The 25064-nt window shown below is 63.8% G+C and overlaps 2 protein-coding genes across 5 annotated transcripts; both read left to right on the top strand.

Annotated features, from left to right (window-relative positions):
- Nucleotides 1-1824: 1824 nt before the first annotated feature.
- On the top strand, nucleotides 1825-9382 carry DHODH (dihydroorotate dehydrogenase (quinone)). 2 transcript variants are annotated; one of them, XR_014713698.1, is made up of 9 exons: nucleotides 1825-1968; nucleotides 4069-4281; nucleotides 4771-4970; nucleotides 5459-5541; nucleotides 6291-6478; nucleotides 7021-7134; nucleotides 7690-7839; nucleotides 7915-8074; nucleotides 8449-9382. XR_014713698.1 is itself a non-coding variant. In XM_084644212.1 (9 exons), the coding sequence occupies exons 1-9, from the start codon at nucleotides 1951-1953 to the stop codon at nucleotides 8501-8503; spliced, it is 1185 nt and encodes a 394-aa protein (XP_084500338.1). In that variant the 5' UTR covers nucleotides 1826-1950; the 3' UTR covers nucleotides 8504-9382. The 2 variants fall into 2 exon arrangements, 1 of the variants encoding a protein (XP_084500338.1); XM_084644212.1 differs by having other exon boundaries at nucleotides 1826-1968; nucleotides 7686-7839.
- A 1812-nt stretch (nucleotides 9383-11194) lies between these two features.
- On the top strand, nucleotides 11195-24849 carry LOC311529095 (haptoglobin-like). Of its 3 annotated transcripts, none has more exons than XM_084644799.1 (5): nucleotides 11195-11275; nucleotides 22571-22656; nucleotides 23097-23198; nucleotides 23596-23670; nucleotides 24044-24849. In XM_084644799.1, the coding sequence occupies exons 2-5, from the start codon at nucleotides 22572-22574 to the stop codon at nucleotides 24790-24792; spliced, it is 1011 nt and encodes a 336-aa protein (XP_084500925.1). In that variant the 5' UTR covers nucleotides 11195-11275; nucleotide 22571; the 3' UTR covers nucleotides 24793-24849. The 3 variants fall into 3 exon arrangements, with proteins under 3 accessions (XP_084500925.1, XP_084500923.1, XP_084500924.1); XM_084644797.1 differs by lacking the exon at nucleotides 11195-11275 and adding an exon at nucleotides 12947-13894; XM_084644798.1 differs by lacking the exon at nucleotides 11195-11275 and adding an exon at nucleotides 21502-22156.
- Nucleotides 24850-25064: the final 215 nt, after the last annotated feature.

Genomic DNA, 25064 nt, shown 5'->3' with positions numbered 1-25064 from the left:
TCCTCTCTGTTTGGCTGCTTTGGTGTGCAAAGGACCCCAGCCTTGGGCTGTGACTGCCCTGCTCTAAGCAATTTGTCCTGAATTGATACTCTCAGTAGTGTCCCGCCAAAGGCCTCATCATTACACCTGGGTGTAGAGAGTTTGGCCGTGTTCCAGGCAACACCCTGGATGAGGTCAGCTAGGGCTTCCCATGCACAGGGCTGGGGAGGAAGTGTGGGGGGAGGCAGGAGCCTGCAGCTGGGCATGGCCTTTCCCTGAAGGATCCTGTGCCCCAGCACCATGGGGAGCTGGGTTCCTGGATCCATATGGAGAAGGCTCTGTAGCCCAGTAGGAAAAGCCTCGCAGCCCCTGCAAGAGGGAGCAGGAGAGGTTAACCCCTCACACTCTGAGGACCAGGGAGAGAACAGCGCAGCCGTCCCCAAGCCGTCCAGCACTACAACCGATGCTGGGGCCATGCATGGCAATATCGCTATCAACAGAGACTCAGGGTCCAGCCTGCCCCTCCCCCAGGAGTCTGGCTAGAGTTGCCATCAGCCTCTTGGGACGGGGGCCAGAACTCGGCCCCAGTCACCCTGCAAGAGCCAGCATTCATCTGAGTGTGCGTGACTCCTTCCACAGCTTGAAATGTCCTCTCCACAAAGACCGGCCCAGCCCCCTCTTGCCTCCCACACCATAATGTGGCTCCCCATTTGACCCAGGGTAGCACTGGGGCCTGGGCTTGTTTCTGCCAGGAGAAGAAATGGCTGATGGAGGCAGCCGTTTATTTACAAGGAAGATACAAAATCCCATTTCCTGGGACGAGGAACTCAACAGGCGTGTCCACGGCCCCAAGACACAGGCCAGGGCCAGCGGGCGCAGCTCCCTTCCAGAACGGCGCCAGCCTAACCCTGGGAGGAAGGCCCGGACGCCTGGGTTCTGTCCCGGCTCTGGGAGGGGGCGGGGTCTGGTGGGGGAGGGGGCGGGGCCCGGACGCCTGGGTTCTGTCCCGGCTCTGGGAGGGGGCGGGGTCTGGTGGGGGAGGGGGCGGGGCCCGGACGCCTGGGTTCTGTCCCGGCTCTGGGAGGGGGTGGGGTCTGGTGGGGGAGGGGGCGGGGCCCGGACGCCTGGGTTCTGTCCCGGCTCTGGGAGGGGGCGGGGTCTGGTGGGGGAGGGGGCGGGGCCCGGACGCCTGGGTTCTGTCCCGGCTCTGGGAGGGGGCGGGGTCTGGTGGGGGAGGGGGCGGGGCCCGGACGCCTGGGTTCTGTCCCGGCTCTGGGAGGGGACGGGGTCTGGTGGGGGAGGGGGCGGGGCCCGGACGCCTGGGTTCTGTCCCGGCTCTGGGAGGGGGCGGGGTCTGGTGGGGGAGGGGGCGGGGCCCGGACGCCTGGGTTCTGTCCCGGCTCTGGGAGGGGACGGGGTCTGGTGGGGGAGGGGGCGGGGCCCGGACGCCTGGGTTCTGTCCCGGCTCTGGGAGGGGGCGGGGTCTGGTGGGGGAGGGGGCGGGGCCCGGACGCCTGGGTTCTGTCCCGGCTCTGGGAGGGGGTGGGGTCTGGTGGGGGAGGGGGCGGGGCCCGGACGCCTGGGTTCTGTCCCGGCTCTGGGAGGGGACGGGGTCTGGTGGGGGAGGGGGCGGGGCCCGGACGCCTGGGTTCTGTCCCGGCTCTGGGAGGGGGCGGGGTCTGGTGGGGGAGGGGGCGGGGCCCGGACGCCTGGGTTCTGTCCCGGCTCCGGAGAGGAGTGGGGGTTGGAGCCGGGGGGCGGGAGCAGGACTCCTGGGTTCTAGCCCCAGCTCTGGGAGGGGGCGGGGCGGGGCCCGGACGCCTGGGTTCTATCGCGCGTGCTCACAGGCTGTGTGGAGGCGGGGCCCCGCCCTCGGGCTCGGCCGCCATTGGCTGGGCCCTCAGCCTATCAGAGGGCTCCGGTTCCGGACGTGCTGGAGATCGCGTGGCCCGTGGGTGGCCGGCCCGCGGGATGGGGGCGCCGCTGCGGGTGAGGGGGGCGGGGAGTGGGCCGGGCCGGGGGGAGCAGAGCAGAGCAGAGGAGGGGAGGGGGGGCACTCTGGGAGGGGAGTGGGGCGGGGCCGGGGGGAGCACTCGGGGGTGGGGGGAGCACTTTGGGGGGGAGCAGGGGGGAGCACTCTGGGAGGGGAGTGGGGCGGGGCCGGGGGGAGCACTCGGGGGGGAGGGGGAGCACTTTGGGGGGGAGCAGGGGGGAGCACTCTGGGAGGGGAGTGGGGCGGGGCCAGGGGGAGCACTCGGGGGGGGGGAGCAGAGGAGGGGAGGGGGAGCACTTTGGGGGGGAGCAGGGGGGAGCACTCTGGGAGTGGGGTGGGGGGGGCCGGGGGGAGCACTCGGGGGGGGGAGCACTTTGGGGGGGAGCACTCTGGGAGGGGAGTGGGGCGGGGCCAGGGGGAGCACTCGGGGGTGGGGGGAGCACTTTGGGGGGGAGCAGGGGGGAGCACTCTGGGAGGGGAGTGGGGCGGGGCCGGGGGGAGCACTCGGGGGTGGGGGGAGCACTTTGGGGGGGAGCAGGGGGGAGCACTCTGGGAGGGGAGTGGGGCGGGGCCGGGGGGAGCACTCGGGGGGGAGGGGGAGCACTTTGGGGGGGAGCAGGGGGGAGCACTCTGGGAGGGGAGTGGGGCGGGGCCGGGGGGAGCACTCGGGGGTGGGAGCAGAGGAGGGGAGGGGGAGCACTTTGGGGGGGAGCAGGGGGGTGCACTCTGGGAGTGGGGTGGGGGGGGCCGGGGGGAGCACTCGGGGGGGGGGAGCACTTTGGGGGGGAGCAGGGGGGAGCACTCTGGGAGGGGAGTGGGGCGGGGCCGGGGGGAGCACTCGGGGGTGGGGGGAGCACTTTGGGGGGGAGCAGGGGGGAGCACTCTGGGAGGGGAGTGGGGCGGGGCCGGGGGGAGCACTCGGGGGGGAGGGGGAGCACTTTGGGGGGGAGCAGGGGGGAGCACTCTGGGAGGGGAGTGGGGCGGGGCCAGGGGGAGCACTCGGGGGGGGGGAGCAGAGGAGGGGAGGGGGAGCACTTTGGGGGGGAGCAGGGGGGAGCACTCTGGGAGTGGGGTGGGGGGGGCCGGGGGGAGCACTCGGGGGGGGGAGCACTTTGGGGGGGAGCACTCTGGGAGGGGAGTGGGGCGGGGCCAGGGGGAGCACTCGGGGGTGGGGGGAGCACTTTGGGGGGGAGTGGGGCGGGGCCGGGGGGAGCACTCGGGGGTGGGGGGAGCACTTTGGGGGGGAGCAGGGGGGAGCACTCTGGGAGGGGAGTGGGGCGGGGCCGGGGGGAGCACTCGGGGGGGAGGGGGAGCACTTTGGGGGGGAGCAGGGGGGAGCACTCTGGGAGGGGAGTGGGGCGGGGCCGGGGGGAGCACTCGGGGGTGGGAGCAGAGGAGGGGAGGGGGAGCACTTTGGGGGGGAGCAGGGGGGTGCACTCTGGGAGTGGGGTGGGGGGGGCCGGGGGGAGCACTCGGGGGGGGGGAGCACTTTGGGGGGGAGCAGGGGGGAGCACTCTGGGAGGGGAGTGGGGCGGGGCCGGGGGGAGCACTCGGGGGTGGGGGGAGCACTTTGGGGGGGAGCAGGGGGGAGCACTCTGGGAGGGGAGTGGGGCGGGGCCGGGGGGAGCACTCGGGGGGGAGGGGGAGCACTTTGGGGGGGAGCAGGGGGGAGCACTCTGGGAGGGGAGTGGGGCGGGGCCGGGGGGAGCACTCGGGGGTGGGAGCAGAGGAGGGGAGGGGGAGCACTTTGGGGGGGAGCAGGGGGGTGCACTCTGGGAGTGGGGTGGGGGGGGCCGGGGGGAGCACTCGGGGGGGAGCACTTTGGGGGGGAGCAGGGGGGAGCACTCTGGGAGGGGAGTGGGGCGGGGCCGGGGGGAGCACTCGGGGGGGAGGGGGAGCACTTTGGGGGGGAGCAGGGGGGAGCACTCTGGGAGGGGAGTGGGGCGGGGCCGGGGGGAGCACTCGGGGGTGGGAGCAGAGGAGGGGAGGGGGAGCACTTCGGGGGGGAGCAGGGGCTGCACTCTGGGAGGGGAGTGGGGTGGGGCCGGGGGGAGCACTCGGGGGGCGGGAGGTAACTGACAGCTCTTGCCTTGCAGCAGCGACTCCGGGAGGCCATGGCCGTGCTGGGCGGGGGCGGCCTTCTCTGCGCCTCGTACCTGGTGGCTGCGGGCGAGGAGCGGTTCTACGCTGAGTGCCTGATGCCGGGGCTGCAGCGGCTGCTGGGGCCCGAGACCGCCCACCTGCTCGCCATCCGCCTGCTCAGCCTGGGGGTCCTGCCCCGCATGGCCCAGCGTGACTCGGCCGTGCTGGTGCGTCCCTCCCACGGGCTCCGCGGGACACTATCTGCCCGTCTGAGCCCCCCGGGGGCTGCCCCATCACCCCCGGGTGGGATATGTGGGGCGTGCGCCTGGCCCCAGAACCTACCCCACGTCAGAGCTGGTGGGATGCCCCAGTGGCTCTGGGGGAAGGTGATGTCCCCGGGAGCTGAGCTATCCCTGCTCTGCCAGCTGCACCCCCGGGGGCTTGGGACTGGAGCCCGTCGCCGTGGGGGAGGGGGCTGGCTGTTGTGGGGCTCTGCCCCTGCTGAGTGCGGGGCAGCCTGCTGGAGGTTGGGCTAGACCAAGTGAGCGAGGGACCCACCTTCTCGTTCGGGCTGTGGATGGTCAACCTCCCTCCCCCTCCCCCCGCCCAGTAACCTATCTGGGCTGCTCTCATGGCTGGCCCGCAGCTGGGCCCTGGCCCCGGGCCAGTCGCTGTGCAGTGTGAGGGGGGTCATGGGGCCTCGCTTGCTCTCCCAGGAGGTGCGTGTGCTGGGACGGAGGTTCCGGAACCCGGTGGGCCTGGCCGCTGGCTTTGACAAGCACGGGGAAGCCGTGGATGGACTCTCCAAGCTTGGATTTGGCTTCGTGGAAGTGGGGAGTGTCACCCCACAGCCTCAGGAAGGGAACCCCAAACCCCGGGTCTTCCGGCTGCCAGAGGACCAGGCTGTCATTAACAGGTAGGCTGGGGTTAGAGGCTGCTGTCACGGGGGAGGGAGGGGAATCCCATGTTTGCCTCTAGGTGTTGCCCGGAGCAGTGGGGGTGGGCATTTTTTCCCTACCCCACCTCCATTGACCTGCAGCAAAAGAGAGTAAGGCCAGAGAGGAGGCTGGGAGGAGACTGAGGGTGGGGCAAGCCAGTGGGCCTTGGCTGTGGGTGAGGTGGGAGGGGCAGGTGACCTGTGGGGGTAGGGTGTTGTGGCTGGGCAGTGAGCAGAGGTATCTGTTGCCATCCTATATCTCTTGCTGGGCAGAGCCCTGGAGGGCTCGGAGCCGCAGCTTTCCCCTCTAGGTAAGTGTCTTGTGGCCCCAGGCCTGGCAGCCAGCAGCCCCCTGTGTCCCACAAGGAGACTGAGGGCCTCCCTTTCCTGGCATATTCTTCCTTGGTGGGAGTGATTCCAGCCCAGCTCCGTGCTGCTTGCTGACACCTCTCCTTGTTCCCGCGCAGATACGGCTTTAACAGCCATGGACATGCCGCTGTGGCGTGTAGGCTTCGGGCCCGGCAGGGAGTGCAGCTCCAGCTCACGGAAGGTAAAACTCCTTGCTATCATGAAAATCCTTAACAAGGTTACAAGGGAGAGTGCTATAGCAGTCGGTTGTTAGCCTGTGGAACTCACTGTCACAAGATATCGCTGAGCCCAAGGGCGTGATGGGATTCAGAAGGGGATTTGATGTTGGGATAACAAGGAAGGCCATAAGGGCGATGGCTGCCCCTGCTTCAGAGCGTGAGCCAACAGGCCATGGCTCAGGAGAGCTTTGCTATTTCATAGCAGGCCACTCCGTAACTGCCCATCCGCAGAGTCTCACGCCTTCAGCTCTGGTCATTACTACCTGCTTTTGGGGGGGGATGGGGACCCTGGCTAGCCTGATGTGTGGGGGTGTGACCTGCTACAGCAATTCCTGTGCTCCCCAGCAGGGGGCGGGCACTGGTGTCACTGGGACCCCCGTGCATCAGGGATGGGGCAGTGCTGAGGGGCCTGGTGAGTGCAGGGAATTCTCTGCCATCGGCCTGGCACCGGCGTGGCCACCCTCAGCTAGCCATGGTGTTGGCATGGTGCAGAGCAGCTGCCTGCGTTCGGACTCTCCCCCAAACCTGGCCCGGCACAGCTGTGTCCCCGGTGCCCGGCCTGGGCCCTGCATGTTCTGGGGTTGGTCCAGCAGCAGCTAGCAGGGCATGTGCTTGCAGCTGTGCTGCCGTCTCTGGGGTGGCCTGGCTGGGGACGCGGACAGGTGGTGAGGCAGGTGCTCCTGCCTCTCTGAGTGGCACACGTGTGTTCCAGCTGGGATTCCCCTCGGCATAAACCTGGGTAAGAACAAGGGCTCAGCAGATGCGGTGGCAGATTATGTGGATGGGGTCCGGACGCTGGGCCCGCTGGCCGACTACCTGGTGGTGAATGTGTCCAGTCCAAACACGCCGGGGCTGCGGGATTTGCAGGGCAAAGCTGAGCTGCGCCGGTTGCTGGCCAAGGTGGGTGACTGTCCCAGGCCAGCCTGCGGCACCTGCCCTGGTGTTCCTTGGTGCAGCATGGCGGTGCCGGGTGCTCCCCTCGCTGCTCCGGCTGCCAGCCCTTTCGCACAGCGCTTGTCTGAGCTGGAGGTAGCTGTTTTCGGGGGGGGGCTCTGCAGAGCAGCAGATGGGCAGGGAGCTGGGACTCGGTGGGGGGCTGGGCGTCTCACTTTGGAAGGCATGGGGGCTGTGCTGTGGCCCTGAGGAGGGGATTCATCCCAAGCTCTTCCTTCCTCCCTTTAGGCAGCAGCATTGTCTGTGTCTCTACCCTCCCCAATTCTGGCTGTGCCTTTGGGATTCTTCCCCTGCTCCCCAGAGACGTCTCTGTGCTGCTCTGATGTACCCCCTGCATTTCCTCCCTGGGCGCTGACCTTGCCACCCCACCCAGCTTGTCGAGCCTTTGTAACACCAGTGCGGGGGGGCGGGGGCTCTGGACAGCGTGGGTGTCTCCCTTGGCATGTCACTTACTGCAGCAGCTCCTGGCACTGGTGTCGTCCCTGCAGGTGCTGGAGGAGAGGGATGCCCTGAGGTGTGAGCGCAAGCCGGCCGTGCTGGTGAAGATTGCCCCGGACCTGACTGCCCAGGACAAGCAGGACATAGCCAGCACGGTGACCGAGGTAGGTAGTGGGCAGGTAGCTCTGGGGCGGCGCCTGCTGCCCAGCACAGGCCTTGCTGTGCCCGAGGGAGGGGGCAGAGTGGGGGGCTTAGGGGAGAGTGCAGGGAAGAGGTGAAGTGGTAGCCCTGGCGGGGGACGTACCTGTCTGCAGGGGCCTGGAGCGTGGGGGAGTCACTAGGGAAAAGGGGCTGGGACAAGAGAAGTGCAGGCTGAACAAGGGGAGGGTGTCCCAGCCAGGAGCTCCAGCTTGGGGCACGGAGCAGGCTGCAGTCAAATGGCTTTGGCCAGAGGGTGGGCGATGGATGGAGCCGTGTCTCACTGCTGACCGGCTGCACCCAGGGGCAGGTCCTCCCCAGTCCCCGCCAGGAGCTGCTGGCTCTGATGCCAGTGGTGGCTGCTGTGCTAGGCTGCTCGGGCAGCCGGTCGCCAGCAGGCTTCTGCTGCTTGCTCCCCACTTGCTCTGGCGCCCCTGTGAGGGCGGCTGGCCGAGCTGGCACAAGATGCGGCAGGGGCCTGGAGCTCTGCTGCCATCATGTCCCCTCGGTGTCTCAGCTAGGTGTGGATGGGCTGGTCGTCACCAACACCACCACCAGCCGTCCCAGCAGCCTGCGGGGCACCCTGCGCGCGGAGCCCGGCGGCCTCAGCGGGCGGCCCCTGCGAGCGCTCTCCACACAGACCGTCCGCGAGATGTATGCCCTCACCCAAGGTAACTCAGTGCCCCCGCTCCGCCAGCCCCAGGCCAGGTGCTCCATCCGCCTCTAATGCCCACCCTTGCTCCTAGGGAAGGTGCCCATCATTGGCGTGGGCGGGGTGAGCAGCGGGCAGGACGCGCTGGAAAAGATCCGGGCTGGGGCCTCTCTGGTGCAGATGTACACGGCGCTCACCTACCAGGGGCCCCCTGTGGTGAGCATGGTGAAACGGGAACTGGAGGTGCTGCTGAGGTGAGTGAGGGCTGGGCTGCTCCCAGCGGTGTTCTGCGTGCGGGGGGGTGGGCTCTGTGCCTGCCTCCCCAGTGGTGTGGGAGGTGCTGGGTCTGAAAGGCCTCATGGCCGACAGGCACCAGGCCTGCCGAGGGCTCTCGCTGGCTGCTGCCATAGCCAGCGTCCTGCAGGCCCCATGCCTTGGGATGCTGGGCAGCTGTGACCCGTGGGTCCAGCAGGCTTGTGTTGCAAGCGGAGCTATGCTCTGTGCTGGGGTTAGCCCAGGACAGAGGCCAGAGCATAGCTCGTTTGGGAGGACCTGTTCCTGGGCTGGGGGGCAGGAGCGCCGGACTGAGCCTCGGGGGAGTGCTCACAGCTGTTTGTTCTTGGCTTAGGGAGCAGGGGTTTCAGAGCGTCACAGAAGCTGTTGGAGCGGATCATCGGTGCTGACGGGCGTGTGGGGCTGTGGATAGGGCTCTCTGCACCGCCCCTGGATGCCCCAGCCTAGAGAAGCTGCAGTGCCCTGGGAACAATGGTTGGTACCTCCCAGGTGTGAGCCAGTCAGTCAGGAGTCTCTGGACTGAGTCATCCCCTGTGCAGAACATGGGAGGGGTCGAGTGACGTAGAGAGACCCCAGCCCCTGTCCAGTGAGTGGGCTAATGGGGTCATGGGGAGCTCGTGGTCTTTGTACCGGTGCTGCCCTGGGCATGTGGAGAAGGCTCCCAGCTGCCCTGCGTGGAGGGACCGAAGCAAGGCCTGGGCGGGGAGCTGCTCCCAGATGTCTCTGCTGAGCAGTGCTGGCAGTGTGGGGCTGGGCTGACCCTTGCCAGTCCTGAGCAGCTGCAGGTCGGGGTCCCTGCCCTACGAAGCTGTGACTCACGAGGCCTGGCATGCTGCTGGCGCTGGGGTGGTGCCAAGTCCCTGCTCCCCTTCTCCAAGGGGGAAGCTCTTTGCCATTTGCCTGCGAAGGACTCGCCTCCTCCCCACCCCCCATGTGGGTGCACAAAGCCTTGAGCCTGATGGAGCCCTGGCCATGCTGTTCATGGAGCCAGCTGGGTCAGGCAGTGCCCCAAGCAGCATCACTGGCAGCCCTGCTCCATGCTGCTGCCTCAGCCCAGCCCTCGCTGGCCTGCAGGGCCCTGCCTGAGCGCTGGCTTGGCATCTGCCCCGGGCTCTGGTTTTGACTTTGCCTCCCTGGCCATAGCTGTCTGTGCTGCTCCCCAGGACTGGCTGGCGGGGGGCTGCAACTGAAGGAGATTGGGGCAGGGCTAAGAGCCCTGCCTGGGCCTGGCTTCTCACTGGACTGTCAATAAACTTGCTGCTCGTTCAGTCTCGCATCCCTTTTTTTGTGTGTTGGGGGGGCTTGTGGCTCTCACCCCCAGCTGCCCTGGGGGCTGGAGCATTGGTTCTGGATTCCCTACAGTCCCCCCAGGCTGGCTCTGGCCGCTCATGGGGCCATGCAGGTACCACAGCAGCAGTTCTAGCCTGTGGCCTGGAGCAGGGTGGCTTGGCTGAGGGGCTGCCTGGGGGCTGGACTGGGCTCTGCTCAGCTGCTGCCAGCTGCAGGCGGGGCCTGCTGCCCTGCAGTTGCCTGATTTTTTAGGAGGCTATATGATTAATTTGGCTAATATGGGTTATAGGCTTGCCAGTTCATCTGACTAGAAGATAATGGGGTTTTTGTTTCAGAATCGGGCTGTACAGAGTTTGCAAAGGACCCTTGGGGGTATGACAAGATGCTTATACTGAGACAAATACAGTCTTGACTTTTTTTGAGATAAATGGAATAATAATTGGTAATTAAATGGTTAAATTAGAATGACAGATGCAGTACTTTTAAAGATACATATGGTATTATATACTATCCGGCTTTTGATTCATATACTTACACCTTTTCTTGATAACTGGGTGGTAAGAGACTGGCATGCCAAGAGAGTTTAGGTTTAGGTTTCTTAATTCTTGAGTGTGTGGTGCAGAGCTTAGAAGAAGCTAGAGTTAAGAGTTGGACTAACTGACTTAAAACTTAACATTAAGAATTTACAGACAAATAGATTAGTAAAACAAAGAACAAAGAAGCTTGGAGCTTAGAAAATTTAGAAAGCAAGTACAAAAAACACTTAGATGCTTAGAGGCCTAGACACTTCCTTGGCATGGTGGCCTACCCCCTTTATGAGGCATGGGTGGTTGAGCCCTTCTTTTCTCTTTAAACCTAGTTTTCTTACCCAGCGAAAGGTTGGGGCACACTTACTCCACAGGCTGGTATGTTTGTACATATTAATTACATTTGATTATTTTTACATTTGTTGTTTTTGCCCTCCCAGTTATTTTGTTTCTTTCTATCTAGGTGAAAGGTCCTAGACTTATGTTTGCTAACTTTGCCTTAGCTCAACATGCAGGATGTGGCCTGTAGGTCCCTTGCATTACAGCCAAACTACTTTTATTATAATAGGCTTACAGGTTTATATTAAACAAATAATTAAAACCATAAGAAACCTATAAGAAAAGAGAGAGAGGCAGGATAGCCCTGTAGGCTACACTGCCCAGGGAAGAGCTCAGGTTTCTGCTGGCAGATGAGGATCCCTGCTGGCTGCTCACCCCAGCTCTGGTCCTGCCTCCTGCAGCTCTCACCTAGGCGCAGCTGTAGGGCTGTGCTGGGTAGGGAATGCTCCTGCGGACCTGTCCCCCACTGGTGGGAGGGGCGGGGGGGGTTTGGCTGTCCCAGCAGGAGGGGAGGGGGCTCAGCCCTGGAGCACGTTCAGAGTGTCCTGTAGGGGTGACGTCTCGGGGCCTGTCTAGAACCTGTCAAGTTCCGGTAGCACCCAGGCCTGCCTAGAGTGCGGGCAGGATGGCACTGGCAGTGGCTGGGAGGGTGGGTGGCACTGGCCAGCCTCCTGGCTCTTCTGCCCCGGGGGGCTCTGCTCTGGTGCCAATGGGTGTTTTAATAGTGGGTGCCAGGCTGGTATGAGCTGGGTCTTCCCTTCCCCCCCCATTGCTTGTTATCTGCCCCTGGGCACACCCTCCTGTGCAAATGTCTCCATGAGCTAATGGCAGCCTGCTGCTGTCAGCACTGGCCCCGGCCCACCCAGCTGTGCAGGCATGGGGCATCGCCCCCTCTCCCACGCACTGACGTGCACGGCTTCACTGGACAGACAGGCAGGAGCTGCCCGCAGCCTGTTTCAGGGACCAGCCCCACTGTTGCTGGAGGGTGACAGATCAACAGGCCAGGTCAGAGACCATTGATGGGGACGACTGTGTCTATCAGTCCAGGGTCAGCACCCCCAGGTCCAGCTAGCTGGTGTCCTGTGTCCATCCCCCCGTGATCTCTGAGCAGGGAAGGCTGCTGGCTCCACCTCCCCTCCCCCCGCGTCTGGCCGTGATGTGACCCCTGCGAGAGCGGGGACCTGGCGGGAGGCAGGGGCTTGTTCCAGGCCCTGTTGGGCTGGTGCAGAGGGGTGTCGCTGTGCTGGCTGCTGCAGTACCTCACGCTGCCTCCCCCTGCCGTTGCTGGGGGCTCTGTGGGGAGCCTGGCCTGGTACCGCACCTTGCTGGGGCCAGGCTGGTGCTAGCTGCTGTGGGGGACAGGTGGGGGAAGCCCTGGTGTGGTCCCAGTGGAGCACCTGGAGGGGGTATCTGAGCCCATCAGCTCCCTATTCCTCAGGCCAGGAGCAGGCTTACGGCCTGGCTTATTCTGACTGGTTGAAGGTAATGCTGGATGTTCTCTCCCACAAACGCCTCTAATCCTGTCTTAAATCCTCCTGAGCCTGGGGCCCAGATTTCTTGTGGCAGTGAGTTCCACAGGCTAACTTTCCTGTCAGTGGTTTGTTGCCTTTTGATTTCATGGCCTGTCCCCCTGGTTCTTATGTTCTGCAATTTACTAGCATGGCCTCGCTGGTGAACGTGGATCCCTCTCTCCTGATGCACTGCACTAAATGATCCCAATTGTCTCCTTTGGAGACACCCCACTGAAGGGCACCATAGGGAGCCTACTCCAGTGCTATCAGTAGGGGCATCACTAACTCCCCTCCTGGCTTGGATGCTGTAGCCTGTGGGGCAACCCCATGGTTACGGGGAGGCCAGAGAGCATGGGGCCAGCAGGCTGAGGAGTTGGATCTACCCCTGCTGAGCTCTGACCAGCCACCCCTCAAGCCTGCGTCCCCCACCGAACAGGCTGGGCCAGTGCCTGCCCTTCACCCTAAGAACCACAGCCAAGCTATGGGGCATGGTGTTTGAAGCAGGGCAGGTCCCCGGCCTCAGGTCCAGGGCAGTTGGGTGAGTTCTCTCCAGCCTGGGACCTGAGGCTGCTAGGATGTAGCATCTGCTTCAGCCGCAAACAGGCGGTGTGGAAACTGTCAGGTATGTTCATGGATTCCAAGCCGGAAGGGCCCATGGTGATCATCGAGTCTGGCCCCTGCATAGCACAGGCTGGAGACCGGCCTGAGGCTATGTGACGAAGTGGGACTGTTCTTAATGTTTCCTCCGAATATTGTGGGGTGCCTCAGTTTCCCCTAGGCAGTTCTTAAGTATCTAGGTGGTGGGGTAAGGGTGTATAATCACTGCAGAGCCCTAGAGGGCAAGTGTGTGCAGGAGTCTGGACACAGAGAATGGCCGACACCCTGTTTCCTGGCAACTGATGGCCTGGGCCCTTCCCCCCTGCAAGGTGAGAGCTAAAGGGTTGGAGAACAAAGGAATCAGGTGACCACCTGGCCTGGGAAAGAGACAAAGCCCAGAGGAGGAGGGGCTGGAGGGAGTTTCAGTTTGGGACTGGCTGGGACATGGAATGAAGGGCAGACGTGGTTGTCTGGCTCACTGCACCCCAAAATGGACCCAGCTGAGGGGTCCCGTTCTCTGCACCTGCAAGCTCTGTTTTAGACCATGTTCCTGTCATCTAATAAACCTCTGTTTTACTGGCTGGCTGAGAGTCACGTCTGACTGCGAAGTTGGGGTGCAGGACCCTCTGGCTTCCCCAGGAGCCCCGCCTGAGTGGACTTGCAGTGGGAAGCGCACAGAGGGGCAGAGGATGCTGAATGCTCCGAGGTCAGTCCCAGGGAGGTGGAAGCTGTGTTAGCTTTGTGTCCTGAAGACAGGCTGCTCTCAGAAAGGAGACTGCCCCAGAGTCCTGCCTGGCTTCATGGGGAGCAGTTCCAGAGCATCGCCCAGGGACTCCGTGACAACTGGTGGAAGCGGTGGGATCTAGTGCACCCTGTGGACAGTGCTTCCTGCAGTAAGTGACTGAGGAGCAGTAAAACGAAGGGGGATTGACGGGGACCAGGCGTGCTGAAGATTCAGAGAGAGACTGTTTCAGGGGGTGGTTAACCCTTGGAAGTGTGTGACGAGAGAGAAGGACTTTTGCAGTAACAGGGTCCCCCGGGGGATTGCAGCGGGTGGTCCCAGGGGCAGAGGAGTCTGCAGCTCGACCCTGGCAAAGAGGGGGTGACCTTGAGAAGGGCTGGCACACTAGGGGTTCTCCCTGGAAACTGTGGGGAGCTGAGAGCACACAGGCCTGTGAGTCCACAACAACTTGGGAAGAGCGGAGTGATGGTCTGTCACTGTCTCCTGAAGAAGGACTTTGTAACCCTGTGCAGAAAGAGAGGGTTGAGCACTGGAAAGTTCACCAAGGCACAGTTCATCCTGCAGCTGGAGGAGGATGCCCGCTCTAAGGAACAGATTCCTGACCCCAAATGGGGCTATAGCAGGATCTGGGAGCAGCGGGAGTGGGAGCCAGGCATCGCCAAGACTCCTGTCCAGGACCAGACGGGGGTCTTCACGATCGGGTTCCCCATCGGGGGATTGGAGACGGACGGGATTGGAGCTGAGTCCGAGAGAGCAAGAGGACCGGGAGAGACAGTGAGAGCCCGAGAAAGAGCTGCAGAAGCAGCAGCAGCATGAACTGGCGGTGGGGGAGCGGAGAGGCCTAGGGGACCCCCCAGGGGTGAGTGGGGATAGACCCCGGGGGGCCAGTTCCGCAGGGAACCTCGAGACTAAATTGCTGCCCCTGGTTAAGGGGGGGGGGGGATGTGGATGCCCACCTCACTGCCTTTGAGCAGGCTGGAGATTTGAACCAGGGGGACCCTGCGGAAAAGCCCCGGTGTCTAGCTCCCTTACTGGGTCCCAAGGCCATAGACTCCGTCAGCCAGATGGGTGGGGAGATGGACAGGCTCCCACTCCTGACCCCAACCTATATGACAGTGTGGAGTTTCCTGGGCTCTGGCCCCTCGGACCCCCGTGGGAGCGGAAGGTGATGGTCAATGGGGAGACATTCCTGGGGTGGCGAGATCCTGGGACAGAGAACTGTTGTCAGGCCCTGGGGGGTGCAGCCTCACCAGATGCTGAGGGGCTGGGTGAGCTGGGTGAGGGTCCCAGGGACGAAGCCCCTCACCCTCTCTATGGCCCAGATCCCTGTGCAGACCCAGGAGGGGTGGGGCTGGCTGGCCGTTGGGGTTCTCCGGGATATCGGCTGCGAGACCCTGTTGTGGGGTGACTGTCTCTTTGGGACAGGATCCAGGCCTTGCTCCTGTAACTGACGAGGGTTTGAATTTGAATCCAGGGAACCAATCGGTGGAGAGGGAAATGGTCAGTGAAAATGCGGATGACCTGGCTGGCAGCAGGGAGGAGCGGCTAGGCTCAGGCTGCCTGCCTGCCTGTGACCAGACCTCTGGGGCTGGGTGGGACTGAGAGATGCTCCCCGCCCCCCTTGCACACCAGAGAGGGGGCTCACGCTGGCTCAGATGCCGTGAGGAAAGCAGCGAACTCGCTGCCTACCCCACTGGGAAAAGCAAGGGCAGCGCTGAGCACAGTGGGAGCTGAGACCCCAGCTGAGTGGGGGAGACACAGGCAGGGCAGGGGATCTGTGGGGAGTGGCAAGGTGCTTGGTAAGGAAAGTCTGGATGAGCCCAGGCAGCCTTGTGAGCTGATGGCTGTGTCTAGTCAGCAGGGTGGGAAGGCGAGGAGAGCGGAAGAGGAGTGACCCTGGACCTTACCTGTTAGCTGGGTGGAGAAGTGTGACAGGGAAGGAAACATGCCTGTGTCTGTCAGGGGTATTGACTTGCCTATGGAGGGAACTACCCTGATCTCCAGGCAGTTGTCTGTGACCAGCCTTGTGTGCTGGGACAAGGGGAAAGAGGTCCCAACCTGTGTGTCTGGGAAAGGAGAAAGTGTGTCCGGCTCTTCTTTGTGTGTGGAGCAGACAGAAGGGGCCTTTCAGCGTGTGATGGTTGAGGGTCGTGCAGTTGTCCGAGTTTGTTCTGGATTCAGCTAAAGCCCAGGAAGGGAAGGGTACTAAGTTTGTGTCTGCTCAGGAGAATGGCCCTGTAACTAGGTCACATCCAGTTAGTGTCTATGTAAAATCCCAGAGCCCAGACAATTCTGTTGCTTGTATTTTGCCTGTTGCTAGTGTGTTGTTGGAAAGGGTGTCGCAACAATGTCTAATCAGAGTGAGATCCTAGCCAGGGCACAAGGAGAGCATGAAGGTGATGTGATTGTGTTACTTACTGAGGGTGTGGAAACCTGTAGCAAGAAGGAAAAGATTCCTGAACTTGTGTGTGGCAAAGGGAAGGAGAATGCTTCTAACCTTTTATCTAGGAAGTCTGTCAGTTTGCCTGAAATGGGATTGGGTAGGAATCCGCCTGATGGGCCAGAGGTGATTCTGGATGTAAGGGAGACCCAGAAAGAGTTTGTTGTTGCTCAGGAAAGTGTTCTTCTAGAGCAAGCCCTAGGTGAAGAGGGTAAGAGCAGAATTTCTGTGAGGGGTGAATTGTTGCATAGAAAAGCCCTAGGGAAAGGAATCCTCATGGAGTCTTTGCAAGCAGTTCACGGCAACTGAAGGGTGTGAAAGTGATTTAATCAAGAAAGTTTCAGTTCCTAACAGCCAGAAATTTTCTGTTGTGAATGGCTCCACTGACTTTCCTGTTGAAAGATCCAGTGTGGATAGCTTTGAGAAGGTCTCAGATGAAGTGAAAACTGTTAAGAAAGTTAAACAGTCCTATAACCAAGTGGCTGTGTTTGGCCAGCTTGTTGGGGAGAAGACCCAATCCCAGTTTGACCTCCTGGGGTTTTGGGGTGACCAAAGGGCACAGGCTGCATAGACCTTCCCACATGCGGCCTGCGAGTGCTATCGACCACCCCCGACCTAAAGGAGGGCGTGAAACTGGAAGGGCCTGGTGTAACTCCTACCAAGGAATGGGAGAGATGCTGGGGCATCCATGGAAACGGTGGCTTCGAACTTCCCCAGGTCACCGGGTAAAGTGACCCCACTCAGTTCGATCTTGAAGGGGGGAGATGTGACGAAGTGGGACTGTTCTTAATGTTTCCTCTGAATATTGTGGGGGTGCCTTAGTTTCCCCTAGGCAGCTCTTAAGCCTCTAGGGGGTGGGGTAAGGGTGTATAATCACTGCAGAGCCCTAGAGGGCAGGGGTGTGCAGGGGTCTGGACACAGAGGATGGCTGACACCCTGTTTCCTGGCAACTGATGGCCTGGGCCCTTCCCCCCTGCAAGGTGAAAACTGAAGGGTTGGAGAACAAAGGAATCCGGTGACCTCCTGGCCCGGGAAAGGAACAAAGCCCAGAGGAGGAGGGGCTGGAGGGAGTTTCAGTTTGGGGCTGGCTGGGACATGGAGTGAAGTGCAGACGGGGTTGTCTGGCTCACTGCCCCCCAAAATGGACCCAGCTGAGGGGTCCCGTTCTCTGCACCTACAAGCTCTGTTTTAGACCATGTTCCTGTCATCTAATAAACCTCTGTTTTACTGGCTGGCTGAGATCACGTCTGACTGCGAAGTTGGGGTGCAGGACCCTCTGGCTCCCCCAGGACCCCGCCTGAGTGGACTCGCTGAGGGAAGCGCACAGAGGGGCAGAGGATGCTGAATGCTCCGAGGTTAGGCCCAGGAAGGTGGAAGCTGTGTGAGCTGTGTGTCCTGCAGACAGGCTGCTCCCAGAGAGCAGATGTCACCAGAGGCCTGCCTGGCTTCATGGGGAGCAGTTCCAGAGCATGGCCCGGATGAGACTCTGTGACAACTCAGACATGCCCTCTAGGGCTCTGCAGTGATTATACACCCTTACCCCACCACCTAGATACTTAAGAACCGCATAGGGGAAACTAAGGCACCCCCACAATATTCGGAGGAAACATTAAGAACAGTCTCACTTTGTCACAGGCTAATCCCTGCAGTGGAGCTAGAATGACATCCCAGCTTAGTTTAAAAATGGCCAGCGCTGGAGAATTGGCCCAGGGTTCATCACTCTCACAGGTAGGAATGTGCACCTTGGTTCCAGTCCGAATGTGTCTAGCTTCAGCTTCCAGCCAAGAGCATTGGTAAGAGCCAGGCCATGCCTGAGGGCCGGGGACACTTGCAGCAGGCCGTGCCAGAGAGCTGGCCCTGTCCGAAGGCGCTGGTCCATGCTCGCCAGCTAGGCAGAGTCCTCCCATGCTAGTGTCGGGGGAGACACATGGGAAAAAGAATCCAGGATGATGCTGCCAGCAGGGTGGGGGCTTGTAACTGGTGCAGTCCCCTCGGGGAGTCAGGGCTGGCTGCAGTGCCCCAGTGTGGGGCTGGGGGATGCTGAGCCCCGGGGTGGTCCTAAGGGCCCAGCAGTGGGTCCAAGTGTAGACAAAGCACAGCTGGGAGTGACTTGGGGCCTGTGTGCTCACGCTGGGCACAAGCCTGGGGAAATGCAGGTGGGCACAGCTGAGAGACCTCATAAACTCAGCCAGATTCTGCCAAGATGGGGCTCCCCTCCACTTTGGAGTATGGCCCGATCCTCCCTTAGGCCCCATTGCTCTCCTGGGCACGGTGCAGGAGGCCAGCCCTGGCAGGTTGTTCCAGGGGAAGGGATCTCCACTTCTCACCTGGGACAGGGTTTGGGGAACACAGTGATGCTCTGAGGCAGTTCCTGTGCCCAGCAGCCACCCACAGTCCCCAGCTGAGCTGCCAGGGATCAGGCCGAGTGCCTGGCCGCGGGGCCAGTGCCAGGCCTGAGGCCCTCTGCATTTCCTGCACAGACCTCACCCCTGACTTTTGGTAGGCTCCTTTTCTGTCTTCTGAACTCCCTGCCCAGTCTCCCCCCACGCTCGCTCCCAGGCCTTTGGGCCTCCCCTCCTGGCTCCAGCAGAAAAGCTCCTGCAGGCTTCTAAAGACTTGCTCTTAACCTAGATTTCTCTCTTGCACAGTTCTCTGCTTAAATTTGCTTGGGCAAGCCGCTCGCAGCCTCCAGCCCTCAACCCTCTATAGGTGCTGGGCCTGCAAGTGCCAGGCGGTGGAAGCTAGCTCGGGCCTGCTGTCCTCAAACTCTCTGGGAGAATTGGGGTCCCATCCTCGGCTCCAAAGCTCCTGCTGCCACTGACTTCACAGGTGCTACGGCTGCTGCACGTGCACCCAGCTTCAGTGCTGCTCCGGGGCCTTCCCCTTGCTCTTGCTCTGTCCTCCAGAATCCCCTTGCCTCCATGGCCCCCCATCCCCCTCTGCAGTGAGCCCCTCTGCCCCAGCCAGCTCACTCGCTGACCAGGCTGAGCTGAGGAACTAGGCAGAGGTCAGCCCCATGCTAATGATGCAGCCCAGTCCTTGGAGCAGAAACACAGTGTTCCCTGGGAGCAGGCCAGCCTGCAACACCCTGGCCTTGGGCTGTGGGTCAGTGGCTCCCAGTCCTGGCACGAAAAACTTACTGCAGGGGCCTGAGCAGGGGGGCTCTCCCCAGCAGTCAGAGCTGCTCACCCTGGGTGGTGCTGGGTGGCTCAGTAGGGGGGCTCTTCCCTGGCAGTCCACGGTTGAGGCAACCAGCGGGGGGCATTGGCACGGGGGGGGGTGAGAGCCAGGCCCCATTGGCACTGTGGGGGGAGGGGCCGTTGCTGTGGGGGGAGCTGGGCATGAGGGGACCAGTGGGGGGCATTGGTGCAATGGGGGGAGCTGGGTGCATGATCATGTTTTGAGCAGTGCACAATTTCTGGGTGGGGCATCTCAAGCGGGTGAGGCTGGGAAGTGTGCCCCCCTTTGGTTTTCTGTGGGTCTGAGCGCGGCAGGGAAGGGTGCTGAGGGACAAGCTCCCCCAGGGGGCCTGGAACAACGTGTACTGTGGGGTGCTGAGGGCCATCAAACCAACCTGTAACAGAACCCACGTCAAGCCAGGGGGTGCGGCAGCCCCCTGCCCCCCTTGACTCCCCCCGAGGGATGGGAAGGGGTGGAGAAGGAAGGGCCCTCCATGGCAGCCGTTCCCGCTGGGTCCCTGCTGCGTGGGGAAGACCCTGTGTGCAGCCAGGGCCCCACGGCTGGAGGATCGTGCCAAGTAGGGCTCAGGGATCCAGGCTGTATGGCCCCCGGCCAGCCCCAGGGCGAGCGCGCCAGAGCATGGCCTGTTCTCTTCCGAGAACCCTATCAGCCCCCCACCCGCCGCCCCTGGCTGCCCCACCAGGGCCGGGACCTCACCCGCCGCCCCCCTGCCACTGCCCCGGCTCCTTCCTACCCCCCCAGAACTGCCCTGTGTCACCTGCCAACCCCAAACCTCCACCCTTTACACTAGCCTCTGCCCCACACTCATCCCCCAGGCCTTGGCCCACCCCAGTTCAGCCCTCCAGTGCCACAGGATATACAGCCCTGGGCCCTCTGCTCCCCCCCCTGCACCCTGCCCTACACTGCACTCTGCTCTCCCCCTCGCACCCTGCCCTACACTGCCCTCTGCACCCTGCCCTACACGGCCCTCTGCTCCCCCCCCGCACCCTGCCCTACACTGCCCTCTGCACCCTGCCCTACACGGCCCTCTGCTCCCCCCCCGCACCCTGCCCTACACTGCCCTCTGCACCCTGCCCTACACTGCCCTCTGCTTCCCCCCCCCGCCCGCCCGCTCCTGCCCTACAGACCGAGGGGCGGATAAGCGGGGGTGGGACAAGGCCTGGGAAGGGGCCAGGCGGCAACGGGGAAGTCCTTCACTTCCCACAGAAAAAGGAGGAGAAAGCCAGGCTGCCCTCGTCCCTCAGTGGAGCAGGCCCAGGGCGCCAGCTGTTCGAGTAATGTCCCCCCCCCAGGGCCAAGGGCTCCCGGGCCTCCGGCACCCGGCTCCCCCCCCCCCCCAGGGCCAAGGGCTCAGTGCCTCCGGCTCCCCCCCCCCCAGGGCCAAGGGCTCCCGGGCCTCCGGCACCCGGCTCCCCCCCCCCCCCCAGGGCCAAGGGCTCAGTGCCTCCGGCTCCCCCCCCCCCCCAGGGCCAAGGGCTCCCGGGCCTCCGGCACCCGGCTCCCCCCCCCCCAGGGCCAAGGGCTCCCGGGCCTCCGGCACCCGGCTCCCCCCCCCCCAGGGCCAAGGGCTCCCGGGCCTCCGGCACCCGGCTCCCCCCCCCCAGGGCCAAGGGCTCCCGGGCCTCCGGCACCCGGCTCCCCCCCCCCCCAGGGCCAAGGGCTCCCGGGCCTCCGGCACCCGGCTCCCCCCCCCCCCAGGGCCAAGGGCTCAGTGCCTCCGGCTCCCCCCCCCCCCAGGGCCAAGGGCTCCCGGGCCTCCGGCACCCGGCTCCCCCCCCCCAGGGCCAAGGGCTCAGTGCCTCCGGCTCCCCCCCCCCCCAGGGCCAAGGGCTCCCGGGCCTCCGGCACCCGGCTCCCCCCCCCCCAGGGCCAAGGGCTCAGTGCCTCCGGCTCCCCCCCCCCAGGGCCAAGGGCTCGGTGCCACTGGCACCCGTCTCCTCCCCCCCCCGGCACCTTGGGCTCCGTGCCATCGGCACCTGGCTCCCCCTGCCCAGGGCCAAGGGCTCCGTGGAACTGGCCCCCTGGCTCTCCCCCTGCCCCAGCGCCATGGGCTCTGTACCACCAGCACCCGGCTCCTAAGGTGGTCACTCAGGTTCCTGGGCTGATGCTTCCAGGAATAGCATTAGCCTGTGACGAAGCAGGACTGTTCTTAATGTTTCCTCTGAATAGTGTGGGGGTGACTCAGTTTCCCCTAGGCAGTTCTTAAGTCTCTAGGGGGTGGGGTAAGGGTGTAGGATCCTTGCAGAGCCCTAGAGGGCAGGTGTGTGCAGGGGTCTGGACACAGAGAAGGGCCGACACCCTGTTTCCTGGCCACTGATGGCCTGGGCCCGTCCCCCCTGCAAGGTGAGAGCTAAAGGGCTGGAGAACAAAGGAATCCGGTGACCTCCTGGCCCGGGAAAGAAACAAAGCCCAGAGGAGGAGGGGCTGGAGGGGGTTTTCAGTTTGGGGCTGGCGGGGGACATGGAGTGAAGGGCAGACGTGGTTGTCTGGCTCACTGCCCCCCAAAATGGACCCAGCTGAGGGGTCCTGTTCTCTGCACCTACAAGCTCTGTTTTAGACCATGTTCCTGTTGTCTAATAAGCCTTCTGTTTTACTGGCTGGCTGAGAGTCACGTCTGACTGCGGAGTTGGGGGGCAGGACCCTCTGGCTTCCCCAGGACCCCGCCTGGGCGGACTCGCTGTGGGAAGCGCCCGGAGGGGCAGAGGAGGCTGAATGCTCCGAGGTCAGACCCAGGAAGGTGGAAGCCGGGTGCGCTGTGTGTCCTGCAGACAGGCTGCTCACAGAAAGGCGACTACCCCAGAGTCCTGACTGGCTTCATGGGGAGCAGTTCCAGAGCATCGCCCAGGGACTCCGTGACAGGGCCCATCCCCAGGGTGGTGTGTGCGAGGTGGCCACACGGGTGCCACCTTTAAGAGTTGGGGTGGGGGGAGTGGTGTCCCCATCCAAGCCTGGCCAAAGCTATGGCCAGTTTTGCCCCAGTCTTGGGTGTGAGCCAGAGCGCCCATGAGGGGGACTGGCTGTTTTATGCCAGGCAAGCGGCCTCCCTATCTGTGGTGGAACAGGACACTGACCCCAGCTTGTGTCAGGCCAGCGCTGTGCCCAATGGGCCAGTCTGGCCTTGCCGAACCCAGAGCAGCCCTGCAGCCAACTCTCCCCAGGCCCCGCCCCTTGCTGTGACATCCAGAAGTGCCCAGCTCCCTGCCAGGGTCCCCTCCGGGCCAGACACCAGCTGCTGGGAAAGTCACTGACCTTGGTAAGGTCAGGCTGTACAGAGAGCAGGTGCCGTGGCCAGGCGGGCTGGGATAAAAGCGGCGAGGAGGAGGGAGCCCTCGCAGCCAGCGCCTTGCACCTGGAGCAGGAGCCATAGGCTGAGCAGAACCCGCCAAGACCATGTGGTGAGTGCGTGCGCCCTGGGCCCAGCCGACTGGCCTGGCACAGGCAGGGTTGAGCAGGGGGCGTCTCCGATACGTTGCCTGCCAGGCCTGTGCCCAGCACCCCTGTGCCCTGCTCCTGTTCACAGGGAGGGCACGGAGGGGAATGGCAGCAGCAGGGCTGCAGCCCACCTGGCCCCAGTGCCGTGCCAGAGGACTTGGCTTCTGCTGAGACCCTGCCTCCCTGGCTGCTCCTACACGACACTGCTGGGAGGAAGCTCATCACCGCTCCAGGCTGGCCCAGCAGTGCCCAGAGCCCTCAGTGCTGTGAGCGTGGGGCTGAGGGCCCAGCTCCTTAGACAGAGATTCCAATGTCCTGTGTCCTACCAGAAGGGCAAGGGGTCGGCTCGCTGCTCATGGCGGCTTCTTTCCCTGCAGGATGCCCATGCTGCTGGTTGCCAGCCTGCTCTGGGGGGCCCTCGCCTCCACCCACACCAGCCTCAACGAAGTCCAGCTCGGCAACGGTAGGGGGCAGGGTGCCATCGGGCAGGGAGGGGGTGCCCGGCAAGGGGCTGGGGGCAGGGTGCCTTCGGGCAGGGTGGGGGTGCCCGGCAAGGGGCTGGGGGCAGGGTGCCTTCGGGCAGGGAGGGGGTGCCCGGCAAGGGGCTGGGGGCAGGGTGCCTTCGGGCAGGGAGGGGGTGCCCGGCAAGGGGCTGGGGGCAGGGTGCCTTCGGGCAGGGAGGGGGTGCCCGGCAAGGGGCTGGGGGCAGGGTGCCTTCGGGCAGGGAGGGGGTGCCCGGCAGGGGGCTGGGGGCAGGGTGCCTTTGGGCAGGGAGGGGGTGCCCGGCAGGGGGCTGGGGGCAGGGTGCCTTTGGGCAGGGAGGGGGTGCCCGGCGGGGGACAAGGGTGGGACTGTCTCTCACCAGCAGGGGGCACTTCACTAAGGGTTCTCTCTGTGCCCCAGACCAGAGCTGCCCGGCGCCCAAGGGGATCGAGCACGGGAAGGTGGAGCACCTGGCCCGCTACCAGTGTGACCCCTACTACCAGCTGCGCAGCCGCGGTGACGGTGAGATATGCCCACAATTGGCAGAAGTGCACCCCCGGGGGATACGCACAGGGCCCGCCCCTGCTCCCAAGGGGATACACATGGGACCTTCCCCCATCCCTGGGGGGATACACATGTGGGCTCTGCTCCCACAACCCTGGAGGAATACACCTTGGGTCCTGTCCCCCCGCCTCTGTGGGGGATACATACCGGGCTCTGCCCCCTCTGAGGGGATATGCACGGGGCCCTGCCCTCCTTCCGTGTGGGATACACATGGCCCCCCAAGGGGATACGCATGGGGCCTGCCCCCACCCCTGGGGGACATGCCTGGGGCCCTGCCCCCCGCTGGCAAGTGCACAGAGCCCTGTGTGCCCTGCCTGGGGACGGCTGACACTGACTCTGGTTTTCTGGCCCCAAGGCCTGTACCGATGTAGCCAGCAGCACACGTGGTTGAATGAAGCAGCCGGAGAGGAGCTGCCCATTTGTGAGCCAGGTGAGTGGGAGGTGGGGGTGGAGTGGAGCACAGGGTTCTCTTTGCAAGGCAGGGGTGGGGCCCTGCTCTCCCATTGCTCCCCATGCCCTTGCAATGACGATGGGGCTGCGTTCCCTGAAGCAGAGCTTCTGCAGACTGAGGCAGCGGCCACGGCCCCTCTGGCAGCCGCCCCTCTGGGTGCTGTTCCCTCTGCCAGTGACACACCTCGCCCTGGATGGTGGCACCAGGCCCCGGCCGGCCCAGGGCCTGGGAAGGAGATTGCTTGTTGGCTTGTGGGTGGAGGGGAGCAGAGCTCCCATCTCCCAGGCGAGGTGCGGGGCCTGTGCTCTGCAGGGCGAGGGGCAGGCTCACACTGGGTCTCTGCCCTCTGCAGTGTGTGGGAAGCCCAAGAACCCGGCCAGACAGGTGCAGCGCATCATTGGGGGCATGATGGCAGCCAAGAACAGCTTCCCCTGGCAGGGCCGGCTGCTGAGCCACCACAACCACACGGCGGGGGCCACGCTCATCAGCGACCAGTGGCTGCTGACGACAGGCAGGAACCTCTACCTGGGCCACAGTGAGAACAGCACGCTGGATGAAATCGCCCCCACCCTGCGGCTCTTTCTTGGCAAGGAGACGCCCGCCGGGGCTGTCGAGCTCATTGTCCTGCACCCTGAGTTCCCGGGGGCTGTGGACCTGGCCCTGCTCAAGCTCAAGCACAAGGTGCCCGTTGGAGAGGCCGTGATGCCCATTTGCCTGGCCCAGAAGGACTATGCAAAGGTGGGGAGGGTGGGCTTTGTCTCTGGCTGGGGCTGGAACACCCTCCTGGAGCACCCAAAGCACCTCAAGTACGTCATGCTGCCTGTGGCCGACAGCGGCAGCTGCCAGGCTTATTACCAGACACACGCCTGGAAGCCACTGCTGAACAGCCACACCTTCTGCGTCGGCATGAGCGAGCTGCTCGAGTCCACCTGCCTCGGGGACGCCGGCAGCGCCTTTGCCATCCACGACCCTGAGGATGACACCTGGTACGCGGCCGGGATCCTCAGCTTTGACCGCAGCTGCTCAGCTGCCAAGTACGGCGTCTATGTGCAGATGCTCAGTGTCTTGGACTGGATCAAGGAGACCATGGCTGCACACTGAACCCAGGCTGGGCCCCAGCCCCTGGACACAGCCCTGAGCAATAAAACCCTTTCCTCACACCGGGCCCATGTCTCCTCTGTTCAGCAGTTTCCAAAGGGGCTCCCTGGGCACCCGGGCATTCAGCAGCAGCCCCTCCCAGCCTGCGGCAGGACACAGGGCTTGAAGCACCTGCCCTTGCTCCGCTCCCTACCCTCCCTTCCCCCTGGCGCAAACCCCTGGCGCCTGTGGGTGCTGCCAGGGGGAGGGTCAGGCTGTGCCCTTCTAGGCAGTCC

Source organism: Lepidochelys olivacea, assembly GCF_965140295.1.
Source record: "Lepidochelys olivacea isolate rLepOli2 genome assembly, chromosome: 12".
Lineage (NCBI taxonomy): Eukaryota > Metazoa > Chordata > Testudines > Cheloniidae > Lepidochelys > Lepidochelys olivacea.
The sequence above is the reverse complement of the archived record's forward strand: the minus strand, read 5'-3'. Positions and strand labels throughout refer to the sequence as shown.